Consider the following 15,091-nt stretch of genomic DNA (forward strand, 5'->3'; position numbering starts at 1 on the left):
GCGCGCAAATCGATGTGAAAGACGCGGTAAAACCAACCGCTCTCTCTTCAGTTGTCCTCATTGTGCAACCCCTTGCATGGCCTAAGGGACGTCACATAGGCCATGTCTGCCCGATCGGCTGTCACTGGTCGACTTCGCGGCTAGATTCTCCCGTTTCCGTCGTCGTCATCGCTGTGTACGAACCTCTTCTATGCCTGAACCTGTAGGCACAGTTTTGCCGTTTCTTTTGTGTTTTGAGTGCGCGCGGAGTTTGAGTGATGAGCTCAATACTTCCCTTTCAACGGGATCACTCGACTACAAACGTTTATTGCTTCAAAAGCGCCGTACCAGCCCGAGCGCGCACTTGGGAGGAGGCACCCATGCCTGCTGTTTTGTGGCACCAGACCGGAAATACGCCCCTCCGCGTTGCGGAGAAAAGGAGAAAACTACGCGGCATGTGATATATCGAAGGCCGCCGAAGAGAACGCCGCGAGCCAACCCCCTCTCCGGGAGAGAGCGCGCAGCTTTCGTCGCGTTGTCCGCGGTCGAGTTGAGAGGGAACGATTATGCGCGATTTCTCATGGCGCGTAGTTTCGTTAATTGTGAACGGATTTTCATAATTCTTGCGGGAGGAGATTTCTGGGACAATAGCTTTATCCCAAAATAAGTTACTAGTTGTCGATTGCAAGTGTTGCAGGGTCCCTTTAATACTCCCTGCTCCGACGACCAGAACATGGGAAGTCTTGAAATCAAGAGTAGTGCTGAATTTGTCAGGATTCAGATGTCTGCCTTCAGACCCTGCTGCACCACAATGAAGTGGCTGCCCTGCGAGACAATTTGTATTTATAAGACACCAAAGATAATGGATTCCCTGCTCGTTAAGTTAAAAGCGCTGTTCCTTCGAAGGCACTTAAACTTTTCTTGTTGTTTGAATCTCCAGTTGTTTACTTCAGCTGTCCCATTATTGCACCACTTCTATGTTTTACGATATTACATTTTATAAACGCCGTGACGGAAGCAGAGTAACTATGTGTAGACGGTAGAGAAATGATCTTGATGGAAACCCGGCAGATAACCCTTAATTCAGTTAGTGAGCGCAAGCAAACGTTCATCACTTAAGTGGAATAACCTATACTCGTTCGCACGAGACCTCGCATTAGCTGATTAACGGAGGTTTGTATTACAAAAGTAGTAAGTTTCAACTGTTAACAAGCTTGTATTAGAATGAATAAATGCCAAATACAAGATTGCTGTTTTTTTTCGATTCTACGATTGCCCCTTCGGTCCCTTAACTATTTTCAAAGTTGAAAAGGAAAGAATGTGGTGTGATCAGTACAACGCGCAGTAAGTAGACACAGCTGCTCTCACTGTTTCACGTCGATGACTTCTTCTTTCAAAGCAGCTTGTTTCAGGTGTTCCGCTGTCACCACAGCGCAGTCTTCGATCAAATAATTCATCTGTGTTCAGAAAGCATTGCGCGTTTAATTTTGCTGTAAAACACAACGAACAATAAATAACACGCAACTACAACCCAGGTTTCATCACAGAGTATAAAAGGTATAATCTTAAATGCTCAGCATGCATACCCTGTTTAAAAATGCGTTGGTAAAAAATCGGATAAAAAATCATCCGTGCTGCGATTGGGAGCACAAAATCTGTGCTTTTACGAAATTTCAGCAAACTTTTATGGTTTGCGCAAACCACCACCAGTAAGTGGCCATTGCAAGTTTATATATATATATATATATATATATATATATATATATATATATATATATATATATATATATATATATATATATATATATATACTCAAGCAAGTTCTCTTTGCTGAAACGTAGGCCACAATCGTGCTTTTACCTTGTTCGAAGATTTTCTTCTCTTGTGTTCTCTACCATCTTCAAATTTCTACTACTCCCTGGATATATATATATATATATATATATATATATATATATATATATATATATATATATATATATATATATATATATATATATATATATATATATGATACGAAATATTTGAAATATTTTCTTGGGGGCCTGAAATTCAGGCAACTCACACATCTAGGTATTTCAACTTTGGTAAAAATGTACGCTTTTTCGAACTCAAAAATTACAAATATTTATTGCACAATACTAACACCGATGTTTATATTCTTGCTTGCCGCCTCAAAACAATTGCAGACCACCGGTAACAGATTCTTATTCGTACTTCGGTGCACCGCTGTAAGCAACTAGTCTGACGGAAAATTATAACCAGGTGGACGCGCGTAATGGAAGACATACAAGCTTGAAATAAACGAAGCTGACTGCACCATTCGCAATGAAGAATGGCCTTTTTAATATCTCGAAGTGTTTTTGCATCTTACTTTGTACGTGCTACGACAGTTTAATAAATCTGCATACACGCAGATCGAACATAAAAAAACTCCTCCTGAAAAATGCCTTGAATGGGCCGTGCAACACTTTTGATAAGCGCTTTTCCTCTTTCCTTCGCGCCTGGAACCGCTGCGAAAGCTATAGTTATCGCCAGCACGGAGCGGCACAGCGTGATTTGCTCATCGCACCAGAAACACCTTGCAGTTGTGCTTTTTTCTTTTGTGGCTTTTTTTAAGTTGCTATCTAAAAGCGTTCATTGCTTCAACTGCAGGAAACCCGGCCAACAGCTTCTACATGGCTTTAGTGACGTAATTCGAGCCGTCGAAGAACGTCAAGACTGGAGAAGAGAGAAAAATCTTTTGAGCGAGCTTCCATGTTACCTGATGGGCATAGAACAGTAATTTTTGCCTGAGGTACTTTGCGAACCCCTAATCTAAGTACTGGGTGTGTTGGGTGACTACGTTCTTCAAGCATTCAATATTTCAAAAAAAGTTGAAAAAAGTGTTGCAGGGTCCCTATAAATTAAATATTTACTTCAAAGTCAGACCACATTGTCGTTTGAGTTTCGCCTGCAAACGTTCATCATTTAACGAGACAAACTTAGCGGCAGAAATATTTTACGTGTTGAGAACGATAAAATTTGATTATCAAGTCAAACCCCCGGAGTACATCTAACAACCCTAGATAGCAAGCTGAGTGGGTGTGCGCGCTTCTGTCGGCTCTCGAGACTGACTGCCTTCGTTCTCGTGAAGTAGATCCGGCATCGTGGCGCTCGTTCTTGCACTGCATAGCTAGCCCTGCTAAGTGTCACCCGCCAGCCGAGCCGTACACAGTAACTAGACAGACGGTTTCGCGTTCCGTGGCCGTGTGGAAGGTAGGTAATCGCTGGTTCCACCATTTGTTTAGGGCAATGTGTGCTAGGCGTTGCTTTATTGAATTGACGGCGGCTAGAATAGGTCAAATTTCACAGCGATTGGGATCATCATCGCAGTCAATGGCAGGCTGAGTTGCCTATCATGATTTATAAATTTTATACGCAGTGCCTAGAGTGCCGTCCGATGGCACTCTAGCTGATCGCTGCAGTCATGGCTAGAGTGCCGTCCGACTACATTCGAATATATAAGACTAGGCAAGCTCAGGTCAAAGCGTCTGCCGTTTTAGTGTAGAGGATCGGTCTTGGCTTCGTAATCCCACTGACGGAAAATCTATACCGGGTCGGCCTCGGTGGGTTTTTTTTTTTCATCTTTAAATTGAACAATATTTTTTATGGCTCAGGTTAGTTTTGGTGTTTTAAATGATTCCTTTGTGTGCGTTAGGTCATGTTCTGTTATGTTTAGGTTAGGTTGTCTAGCTTTACGTTTTCTAGACAGATGTAGTGCCAGACGCGGCGATTTTGTTATAAAACGCCACTGGACGTCGATTTAGTGGAATTCTTATAATGCCGTCGGACGGCACTCTAGACACGGCCTATTTTATAACCATTATAAACATGATAGTTTGAATATTTTGAGCAGTACATCGTGATTAGGCGAAGTTCACTGCCGCTCTAATTTGGGTACCTGCAAAAATTGTTCAGTTTTGGCGCTGGGGTATTCTTTACATTACTCATTCTCTTTAAACCTACCGAAGCCGGCAATAACGGCCAAAAATTAGAGGCTCGCTTCAGGCTTACTTCAATAAATGTAACATTATATATACTACGGTAATGTGCTTAGCGAGTGGCAAGATGTGGGTCTAAATATGGTCCGTTGGTTGCCTAGTGTAATGGTGTCGGTTTGCTGAAACAGAAAAATACGATGCACGATCTCTCTGTGCCAACACGAAAAGAGTACGTTATCGTACATTATTTGCGTTGTGCTACATAGACTTCGACACGACATGCGAAACGCGCGCAGACATCACGTGGATGAAGCGATTGAAAGAACGTTTACCGTTACACAAAGGAAGAGGCAGATTGAGGAGCAGAGGTAAATAAAGAAATGTAACAGGGCGTTCAGTAGGACACAAGAGATAACGCGCACGCAAGACAAGGACACGTCGTCATTCTTCGTGGAAGCCATCTGCCTCGAGTGCTCGAACAGCTCATAATAAATACGGTTAATACGCACGGCGAAACACATCCGGCCCTTGTTTCAGGTTTATAAACTTCGGTGGATTTTATGTATTATTATTTGTATGGCGCTGTTTGTCAACACGTGAATGTTAACTGAAGAGGGACTGTGACAGTGAAGGGGGAGCAAATTTTGAACGCACTGAACAAGTGAACTGAGACGGGCTAGTTTGAACTCTCTTGAACTCTCTTGAATTTTGAAGTTTCTTAATCTGCTAGGTGCGCGGTTTTAGGTATACGAAAAGCGGAAGCTCCGAATTTGTTGAATACATAAGAGCTGTAAACGAATTATTGCCTTCCTTAACTATATCAATGCTAAATAATGGAACTATAGCAAAAGCTGGTGCGATATTTTTTCATCATCCAACTTTTCCATCAGGCAAAATTTCAGGTGTTGACAGGACTGAATGTGAGGGGAATTTCAATCATTAAAACGTGTTCTTCTATTAATTAACCGAAAAAACTGAAAGTAAACGTTCTTTATACCAGAGCTTTGTATTTGCGTCCTGTTATTATGTAACAAAAATGGGAGTGGGCGGAATGAGAAACCTTGATTACATGTTGCCTTCGCATTACATGCCCTGCCCACGTCCATTTCTTCTTCTTAATTTCTTCTAATATGTCCTTAACACGCGTTTGTTCCCTGATCCACTCCGCTCTCTTCTTGTCCCTTAATGTTAAACCTATCATTTTCCGCTCCATTGCCCACAGGACACTGTTTCTAGTTGATAAAAGCACCGTACTATAGAGTTTACAATTTCAGCTGCAATTGGTATTGGTGAAGTATACATAACACTGCGCACATACCTTTTTTATTATCTGCTAAATGGAGAGGTCGGGCCCTTAAATGGACACTGAAGGCAACTAGCAAGTTAGTTTCTGAAGGAAGCCTGACCATCCCGTAGCCATGTTAGCGTTGATTCAGTGCCGTAAGATGGCCTAATTGCTGAGGAATTGGTAATCAACCGCTGATTGTACGTGACGCCAACAGCGGGTGCAGTCACTCCTTCCGGCACGATGAACCATAAGCAAGCGATGCAGCGGGGATGTAAGCGGTGTAGGAGCAACTGAATATAAGTTAACGCTGCCAAATACCAAGCGGTGTCGTCTGTTTCAGTCAAATCAGCCGCACTTTCCCGTACTCCCACGTCCTTTACAGTTCTGGAAGAGTAAGGAAAAAATTGGCTCCAATCCACGCTGTGAAGGTGGTTGGAAAGCAAAGCTGTAAACGACACCCATAACAATTGCCGATGCGACGTTACTTGAATTCACACACGTGGCTTTTCAAAGAGTGAAACGAGAGATTCGGCCAGCCGTTACGTCGAATTCGCGGGGACGGGGTCCCAAATGCAGCAGCACTGTCTGCCACGGCCGGGCGAGAGCGGCGGACGCCGCCGCTGTAGCCTGGCCGTGAGTTGTGAGAAATAAGGGTGAGACAGCGGAACCTAGCCATCCGGATGTGCTAGTTTGGGGCTACACCACCGCACGACACAAGCGCAGACACCGAAACAATTCGGCATGTGAGCTTAGTGATTGTCATTTATACCGATTTAAACTAGTTTAGTAAGTTTGAGAATTGCGAGAAAGTTGAGGGAACTTTTATTACATATTTATCAGACCCAGTTGCTCCTTTCGCCTTTTGTGATACCTCTTAAAACACAACCGAATTGGTATTCACCAATTTAGAAAGAGGAGTCGCATTCGTTGCAAGCAGTGCGAAAAATGTAGCGTTTCTCTAGCGGCAGATGTCTGTGTGTGGTTTGTGCATTTTCTTTTCCCGCCCTTCAAACCCATCCCTAACGTAGGGTTGCCGTGCGACCACCTAATTCTGTCGCATGTGGGTTACCCTCGATTTGCTGTCAAACAAGTTAACAAAGCCATGCGAAGGCAGCGCGCAATGGACGTGAAGCTGCACCAATACAGGCCCAAAACAACCGTCGCTAAAGCAGACTACAAAGCCGTACCGGCGACGCCACCGCCGGCGAGCAGGTACTTCCGCACGGTGAACGCTGGGTAAATTCGCCGCGCGCCATCTCTAGTGTGCTCCGCGAGTGAAACCGCCCGCCCCCCTCCCGCCCCCCGCCGCCGCCTCCGACGCATTGGGAGTTTGTTGTCCCGTACGCCACGAAAGAACCTTTGGCTGGTAGAGCTAGAAAGCTCTGCTTTTAAAAAGTTCCGTCATGGGAACCGCGATCAGCACTGATGCTTTGTTGAAGAAAAACATATTGCCCTTTCGAGGCCCCGGGAATGTTAGCGTCCAGCGCGGCGAACCAACCGCGCCTGCGTAGCTTGCAAGCTTCCTTGAAGAGCGGTACCGCCGCGCCACGTATGGACCAGTAGCGCCATTCAGCGGTAGCCAAGAAAGATGTTTCGCTCGCCAGACGGGTTAAGCACTGATGGTGAAACTTTCAAGCACTTCTGGTGCATAGCCAGTGGTCGTGGCACCGGTCTTCGCGTTGCCGCTATTTTCTACCTCATTAAAAAAAAATTCTACCCGTAAGAGTGATGTATATTGGTTTTTCCGGTGAGCTAATCTATCGATCTAGGGCAAGTTGTCTTATCTCCTAGGTGTCCCTTTAACAATAACAGGTTTTTCATTTACGAGCAGAATAGCTGCCTTAAAGCTATGGCGTTTAGAAGTTCAAGGACTTTACGTTGACGCAGAATACAAACCAGCAACATTCAAAACCCACATTTTTTTTTCAGAAATATTTTTTTCCCGAAAATGGCAAAACACACACTCTTTTTCGATCCAAGGTAACAATAAATATTCAGCAAGTCACCTTTCGCAGCTTGCCTGTGGAAAATGCTGGGCTCGCTGCGGGACGTATTTTGCGCCACAGTTCGACCGGAGCGAGGCTCATCATGTTATCCAATAAAGGATCGTTAAACGTGATTGCCTGCAAAATGAAAAAAAAATAGCTAGGTAAAGAGCCAAAAATAATTGGTCGGTTAAAAAGATCGCACACGTTTTAGTGAAGTTAGATGATAAATTGTGTAGCCTTTAAGGCTTATATATAAAAGAAGTAACGATAAACTAATCAGGCTTTTTCGTGACATCGTAGAAAAAAGAATGTTTTTAATTTTGCCCTGTTTTAGTGCAGTGTTTTCTTGCCAAGCTAACAGAGCACATTGAAGGATGGCACTGATTTCGCGGTAAAAGTAGCGACCTTTCACGTATATGTACGCGAATTGTGCGAGGAACTGCATTCATGACAGTACAAACACGGCAAGGTGGATACTATACAATTGATATATATATTGTTGGTTGCTTAGGCTAATATACTAAGTGGCATGATATGGAGTTTTCGCAGCTCGACTTAAAAGTTATGTTTCATGGCAATCGAGGCGCTTGACATAAAACAGAAAATGTTAGCATGACATGTTAGACGGAAGTTTTACAGCGGGTATTTATCTGGTACTAAGAACCACTAAGGTGAGAACTCGGAGTAAGTGGGGCACTGTGTGGCGCAAAACGTTTGTACCAAGCAAACTGCGGTTTCTCGCTGATTGAAACCATGCACGTACCCGACGGTTCGGCAGGGACGAAAAGTCTTTCACCATAACCTGCTTGACAAGTTCTGGATCCCCAATAAAAAGAGCAGCTTTGCCAGTCTCGAAAGTTCTGAATAAGACAAAAAATGTGTAATTATCAACAAAAAATGAACGGCGAGAATAGTGAGTAGGAAGCGCGCGGACGCAAAGGGCACAATGCCACAAAGAAACATGGAATCGCCATTATTGATTTCTTTTACGTTTTTCTTGAACACTTTAACAACGCACTTAACGTAAGCATATGAAGATAACATAAGAGCGTATTCTAAAGGCAAATTACGTATTCTGGAGATGCGGGTAGCAAGAAAATCACTCGGGGCTGCTATACATTTCTGAAGCCTCCGTCCGATAAACAGTTCATGGCTGAGTGCAACTTATATGCAAGAATCGGAACAGGTCAAATGGTTTAAACACGAGTGAATTAAAAACGTAGCAGAAAATGGATACATTGATATACGCGCGAAACAATACAGAAAAAGCTGATTCGCAGCGAAAACGGTTGAAAACATTACAAAATTATTCCAAGGCTATAATTGACTTCAGTCAGATGGAACATAGAACAAAGGACGTTTCATAGAAATAGGCACGACACAGTGATGAATGTCAAGTATATTTCCGGTCTCCAATGCGTACATGTATACGTAGAAAAATTGCATAACTCCAAGAGATGTAGCAAGGCCATCGCACCGGCGACTTCATTTCACAAGATAGATATGTAGCGGGCCTTTTTCTTGTAGTACAAGAGCACCAAAACATGTGCTAATTCCCGCGTCACCTTTCTTGTCTACTACTGTGGGAACTTTTTGCGACGCGATTACGCCATCTCAGAATATCAATTTCGTCGATGTGCACGAAGAATGCGGTCAGGCTAGTAGAAATGGGCGTAATGGGATGGCATTCGCTCGCGTTACGCAGCATGCTCCGGGCTCTGTATGAGATGCATCTTCCGCTTTCTTAAACCTAAACTTTTCCGCGTGACATTAGAACCCTATAGGTAAAACTGTTCACTAGTCCACGTACGTTATGCTGTGATTATTCTCGTATCTGTTGCTCCTAGGGCCACGTTTTACAGGCTTTGGTCGCTGCAGTACAACCGACGCTAGAACGTCCCCAACATCGTTTCGCACGCTACTCCCTACCATTGCATGTTGTAGAATCTTTGATACTTTGCCGCTGCGATACTTTCGGAGTATCCCACGTCAAGCAACTCTGCGGGTGAGTTGTTGGTTGAAACACTACTCGTCGCATTATTCCCTTTCGTAAAGAAAACAACTAGCAATGCGTAAACTCATTTTTACCCCATTATTCGAAATTGCTGAAAACATTTACAGAATTATTGAAAGCGTCGGTTAACTTCTACGTCTGTGCGCAGGAGCTTTTACAGGTATAAAATACGTTATTCTTCGGCTGAAGGGTCGTACTCACCCAAACAATTTGCCGTATTGATTGTATCTTGCGGTGTCAATTTCGTGGATAGGCTGTAAGAACAAGATTTAAATTGAAGCGCTTGTGACAGTATCACTGCAATTCATCAGTTGAAACCGCGCTTTACAAATACGAATACTGAAATAACGATGAAGTATAAAGGTTGCTACATAGCCAGTGACCAAGTGTCTTGCTCGCTAGCCTATCGTTCCAATTAAAACGCTTCACTATAGTAAAAGTTATTCAAGTTACGATTTCATTTGGCACCTTCGTTGACACAGAGGCGGGGCTTTTTCATAGGCGGAGCACTGGCGTTTTTGAGGCTTCAACTAATTAGAAAATATTTCGCGCATTCAACGGAGAACTTCATAATTTTTACAGGCGTAACTGTGAATGATATCTACTAATTAATTCCATCTTCTAGAAAAATATTCTGGGGGTGGTGTAACAAAGAAGCTGAAAGCTACCAAAAATGCGGTTCTTGCTTGTATACTGAAACGCTGTACATGGCTACAAATAGGGTAAGGATTGTACTTTATATGCTTCAGAATATCAAAAAATAGCTTTTAAAGTGCATCTCACAATTTATTGGAAACTAGAAACTGTGAGCTCAAATATACAGAACAACATGAATTGGTTATACATCTTATTGGGCACGTCACCCGGTGTTTTATATTCATCTTCAGCGTGTATAATCTGTTCTACATTTGAAAACTTTCAATCTATGTTTGGTACAAGCAGAGTGTTTTCCCTTCGTTAATTTTTGTAAAATAACTTTCCCAATTATTTTGTTGCACTTTATTTTTTTCCGAAGCACAGGTCCCTGTTATTGAACACTTACTTTGGACAATGACTGCATGCTTGTACCAAAAAACAGTGCAAGGGGCTCGTACACAACGTTTTGATTTTTCCAGTAGTTCCTGTTCCGGGAAGCATACCTGTTAGTAAATGATAAGAACACAAAGACAATCATTAGGAACAACGTTCTGATGTTAAAACCACAACTGCAGCTTCCCCGCATGACAGCCAAGGTTTTTTTTTGTTTTTTTGTCTAAGTCCGAGTCTAGGTTTTTCTTTGTCTAAGACCCAATTCGCCGTCTGTACTCATTTACCAACTAATGTGCTCAGGAGGAACCACCTTTCCCGGTTGGCAGTTTAAGTGCAGAGCCCCGTTTCCCTAAAGGTGCACTGGTACGGCAGACGGGTTTTTTGTCGTAGCTACTGACGATAATAAGCAACTCGAAATAAAGTGTAGGGGACAAGTTCTACGAATTTGATCACCAACTAATGTGCTCAGGAGGAACCACCTTTCCCGGTTGGCAGTTTAAGTGCAGAGCCCCGTTTCCCTAAAGGTGCACTGGTACGGCAGACGGGTTTTTTGTCGTAGCTACTGACGATAATAAGCAACTCGAAATAAAGTGTAGGGGACAAGTTCTACGAATTTGATCGTTCCACGCTTTTTCGTCTTGTTTTCTATCGTTTTTCATTAGAGACATTTGGCCATTTTTGTCGGTATCGCGGAAAACATAACGGTTGATGTCGAGCCCTCAGTCTGGGCGGGAAAATTGATCAACAAAATATAAATCTTAGCAAATACTGCTTCGGTACATTTTTTAGGTGGTTCGGGTACTTGTATGTACTACGTTAGAGCCCTTGAATTTTGTCAGCAAGCCATGCCATTTTTAACGCGACCGAGAATCATGACGGGGTGATTGCAGTGGGGCTTCTAGTTCCGTTATCTCGTTTTATGCCTTGAAGGCTAAGGTTGTGTTCAGAATGTTGCCGAAACTGTCGTAATATCTTTAAAGAGTGACGTCATTTCACGTCTCCGCCAACTGAACTGCGTGACACGCCGGTTTTTTATATCCATAGCTCACGATATGGCTGTTACGTCGGTAGTCTGAACATAGCCTAACCTGCACGTTGATAACTGTTTCTAGTGGTGGCCCATATTACGTCACTGATGCCCATATTACATCACTGTAACTCGAAATTTGAAAGTTCGCCAATTTTCTTGCATTTTCTTTGGATAAAAGAGCGCCTTTCGCGACTATAATGCCGATGAATCAGTTATCAGCAGGTAGATGTTTCAAATCGAACAAACTTGTATTTGGTCCTTATGGTCCCGTGTGTTTGCAGCGGAGCTTCACTTTCAGTTGCAAATTAATAAATTGATTGGTTCGCACTCTATTTCTGTAGCTTGATCATTGATTGTAGGGTTTTAACGCGCCGACGCAGCGCAGGCGATGAGGCGCGCCGTAGTGGAGGGCTCCGGATTATTTTGACCACCTGGGGATGTTTAACGTGCGCCGAAATCTCGTACACACGGGCGTTTTTGCTTTTCGCCTCCATCAGAAAAGCGGCCGCCGCGGCCGGGAATCGAACCCGCGACCTTGTGCTCAGCAGCGCAACGCCTTAGCCACTGAGCCACCGCGGCGGGTTCTCTCCTGTATTCTCATTCAGCAAACCCCCGCTGTATTACCGCGGTTCACACCAGTCCGCACTACACAATAAAGCTCTGTAGACTTTTCATTCAGCGTAATTTGGCTTTGTCATCGCTGTTCACACCAGTCCGCACGACATGGTAAAGCTCTGTAGTCTTTTCATCCAGCGTAATTCCGCTTTATCTTCGCCGGTCATACCAGTCAGAACGACACGGTAAAGCACTGCAGTCTTTTCATTAAGCGACCGGGACTATACATTCGCCGAAGTAGAGCCCCTTACATCCTAAAACTGTTCCTACTAAAAATGAAAAACGTAACTTCAGGAACCGTCAATTCCAATAATTGGCAGCCTTGTGCTACTGGACTTCGTAAACTGCAATGGCGGGAACGGAAGCGTTTTCAAAAACATCTAGAAATACGAGCACCTTTGTGACGGCCCTTTTGGTACTGTTTGAAATGGCCTAGTAGATCATAAACTGCGCAATCGTTTTTGTAGTGCAGGTGGCACGGTATAAAAACAGGTACTCACAAATAGAGAAGAATGCAGGCTGTCGCCGCAAGTATTATCCATTCCGGTAGCCCGAAGCACAGCGCCATATTCAAAGAAAAAACTTTCTGGTGGAAGCAAACACGAGGTAAGCGGTTCTACTTTACGCGAACCAACTCAACAAGGCCAGCGCTCTAACAAAGCGTTGAGGGACGCTGGCGAAGATCCTCGTTTATCGGTGAACGCTCCGAGCGCGCGCGTCGCAACCATCGGCTCAGCTGCTAAACAAATGCTGCAAGCAGAGAGCAACCTTAGCCAGATGCCGCACGTTGGCGGGCTGCGTACGCGGACTGTGAAAGAGAGGAGAAGGGAAGCGGAAACGGAAGAAGGGAACTTTCTGCATACGAAAGGTAGAGAGTGCATACAAAGTAGAGGAGGCCTTTTCCCCGGCAGGAGGAGGAGAGCTTCGGGAACATACTGCATGTTGCACTGGATTGAACCTACCCGGATCGGCACATTTTCCATGCGCGTTGGCTCTGACCTGCAACAATTCACTGAGGCCGCATTGTTCACTGAAATACTGTGTTCGATGGTTTATTTTTAAACCGAAGCTTTAAATGGCTCGGCAAAAAGAAATTACGCCGATCCTGTGTACGCAGAAAACCCATCCGGCGCAAACCCATGCGTGTACGCGATGAATTCAGGTTGGAGAGGAGTGAGAGATAAGGGGAGATAGATTGGTTGGGTTTAAAGATCAAGTAGCTACACTCTTACATCAACCAACTCTGGTAATGGAGGAAGTACTAGCGGTACGCTGGTCACCCTTCTTGACAGAGTTGAAGGGCGCTGCTTTTTTTTCTGGAAACAATGCTACTCTACTTTGCAATGTTAGGCCGTCCTCTTAAAAATCACACGGCCAGCATAAAATATAAACCCGAAACCACAAAAATACCAAGAAGTTTTATTATCAAAAAAGTACTCACAATTCTCACATACAATAGTGACAGCGATGTTTTGGCCAATAGTCTAGAATAACTTCCATTATTGCAAATTCCCCAAAACTTTATTTTGTCGAGGTTTGCAAATCATTTCTTGTTTGGGAATCATTTGTCCATGACTGAAGGAGCACAGGGCACCTGTCGTTTTTTATGCAAGAAAGCACAGTATCACCGGCATTTACATTTGATGGCTGCACTGCTTCGCTATCAGCATCTGAAGACTGCCCCTCCGTATATGACAAGGAAAAATAGATCCGTGCATTTTGTGCCGGATCAGCTACTCAGGACAGTCAAGCCTTAGGGGTAAAAAAGGCTGTGAGCATAGGCAAATAAAGGCGGCAAGAAAACACGTATGATATCTTTGTTGCTGCGTGGCTGAAAGCGGTTGCAGGTGTGTGGTTCAGGTTAACGAAATCCAGTGCAACATTTGTGCTTTCCGCAAATGCGTATGAGTTTTTCCGCGACAGTCTTTCTGGCTTTTTATACTTCTCGTGAGTTTCTCAGCTGCTCCCTGCTCTACCTCTCTACATTTTATTTTCCGGACCAGTCGTGCAGGAAAGGCTCTTGGATTCACATGAAGGAGCCACGAAGAGGAAATCCAAGTTGGGCTCATTCAAACGACTGCGTTTACGCAGTAGCCACGAGGTGAACTCTTGCGTGAACTTTCAACAACTATTTCAGAAACTGAGCAAAATAGATGAAGCAGTGATGACTCACCCGCTAGTTTTTCGCCGGTCCTCTTGATTGGGGACCGCCAACCAAAGGCCCCACCAAAAGACATGATTGTGCGGTCACACACATGCCTCTCGTACCATTTTATTGATCACTTCAATGTTAATCTGTAGTTAACAAATTGATAATTCTTGGTGTGCCCCTATTACGTCACTGAATACCTTGTGTTGAGTCAGACGCGATGGAGTTCAATATATGTTATCTTATTCAGTATGTTATCTTCTTTTTTTTTCGGTTGAAAAAAGGGGTATTCGATGCATGCTGTAAATGGGTTGGCTGAGTTGTGAAGTGCTGGTTTTTTTAAGTAATAAAAGTCGTAATGTGTAGTCTTGGAGCTTGAAATTGTTTCCTGGACTCATTACATCCAATATCTTCCTTTAACATTTTAGTTCTAACCTAAATCATTTCGGCCATGAATTTATGCCGAGCCGTGATAACCTCACAACTTCATTTTGTGTGAAACATGTCTCGTACCTACTATCTGAAGGACGATTTTTAAGCCACCTGTGAAGCCCAGTTCGTATTCGCTTCAGGCAGGACAGTAGGCAATCGAATACGATCGCCCTTACCACTTGAAGATTGGAGCACTTGAGCCCGTGTTTAGTGTCGTGGAAATGCAAAAGTCATATGAAGTGGAATTGTGAGGGTACAAGGTTACGAACGCATGCCGTTTCCGTCGTAAATGACAAAGTATAAAGGGCGACCAAAACAACTGAATTTTTGGGCGGCCAGAATCAAGTGGTGCTGATATGTTTTTCGTCAGATATATAAAATCGCAGAAAAAGTACACGTGTAGTTATGCGTGGTTGTTGCCCTATTAAACAAACAGTTTTCCAGAAAGGGGTTGCTTCATTTCTTTTAACGGCGATGCTGTTTAAGCTGGTGATTCGGCCGGCGAGCGCGCCCAGAAAAATTCTCGCTGAGCAATGGCGTAATCGGCGCGCCGGCACCGTTTAACCGTAGCTTTGCCTCGTTAG

At 43.8% G+C, this 15,091-nt stretch overlaps 1 protein-coding gene across 1 annotated transcript in view; it reads right to left on the reverse strand.

Annotated features, from left to right (window-relative positions):
- Positions 1-15,091, reverse strand: part of LOC144179828 (uncharacterized) — a 68,085-nt gene that overhangs the window by 22,671 nt on the left and 30,323 nt on the right. The window contains exons 15-21 of the mRNA XM_077708259.1: positions 12,889-12,925; positions 12,427-12,542; positions 10,295-10,391; positions 9,454-9,506; positions 8,002-8,098; positions 7,257-7,373; positions 1,348-1,436 (exon numbers count right to left, since the gene is read on the reverse strand). Coding sequence (XP_077564385.1) covers positions 1,348-1,436; positions 7,257-7,373; positions 8,002-8,098; positions 9,454-9,506; positions 10,295-10,391; positions 12,427-12,542; positions 12,889-12,925 — 606 coding nt within the window. The remainder of the gene's footprint in view (positions 1-1,347; positions 1,437-7,256; positions 7,374-8,001; positions 8,099-9,453; positions 9,507-10,294; positions 10,392-12,426; positions 12,543-12,888; positions 12,926-15,091) is intronic.

Source organism: Haemaphysalis longicornis, unplaced genomic scaffold (genome assembly GCF_048455015.1).
Source record: "Haemaphysalis longicornis isolate Haplotype H1 unplaced genomic scaffold, Haemaphysalis longicornis Haplotype H1 scaffold_4, whole genome shotgun sequence".
Lineage (NCBI taxonomy): Eukaryota > Metazoa > Arthropoda > Arachnida > Ixodida > Ixodidae > Haemaphysalis > Haemaphysalis longicornis.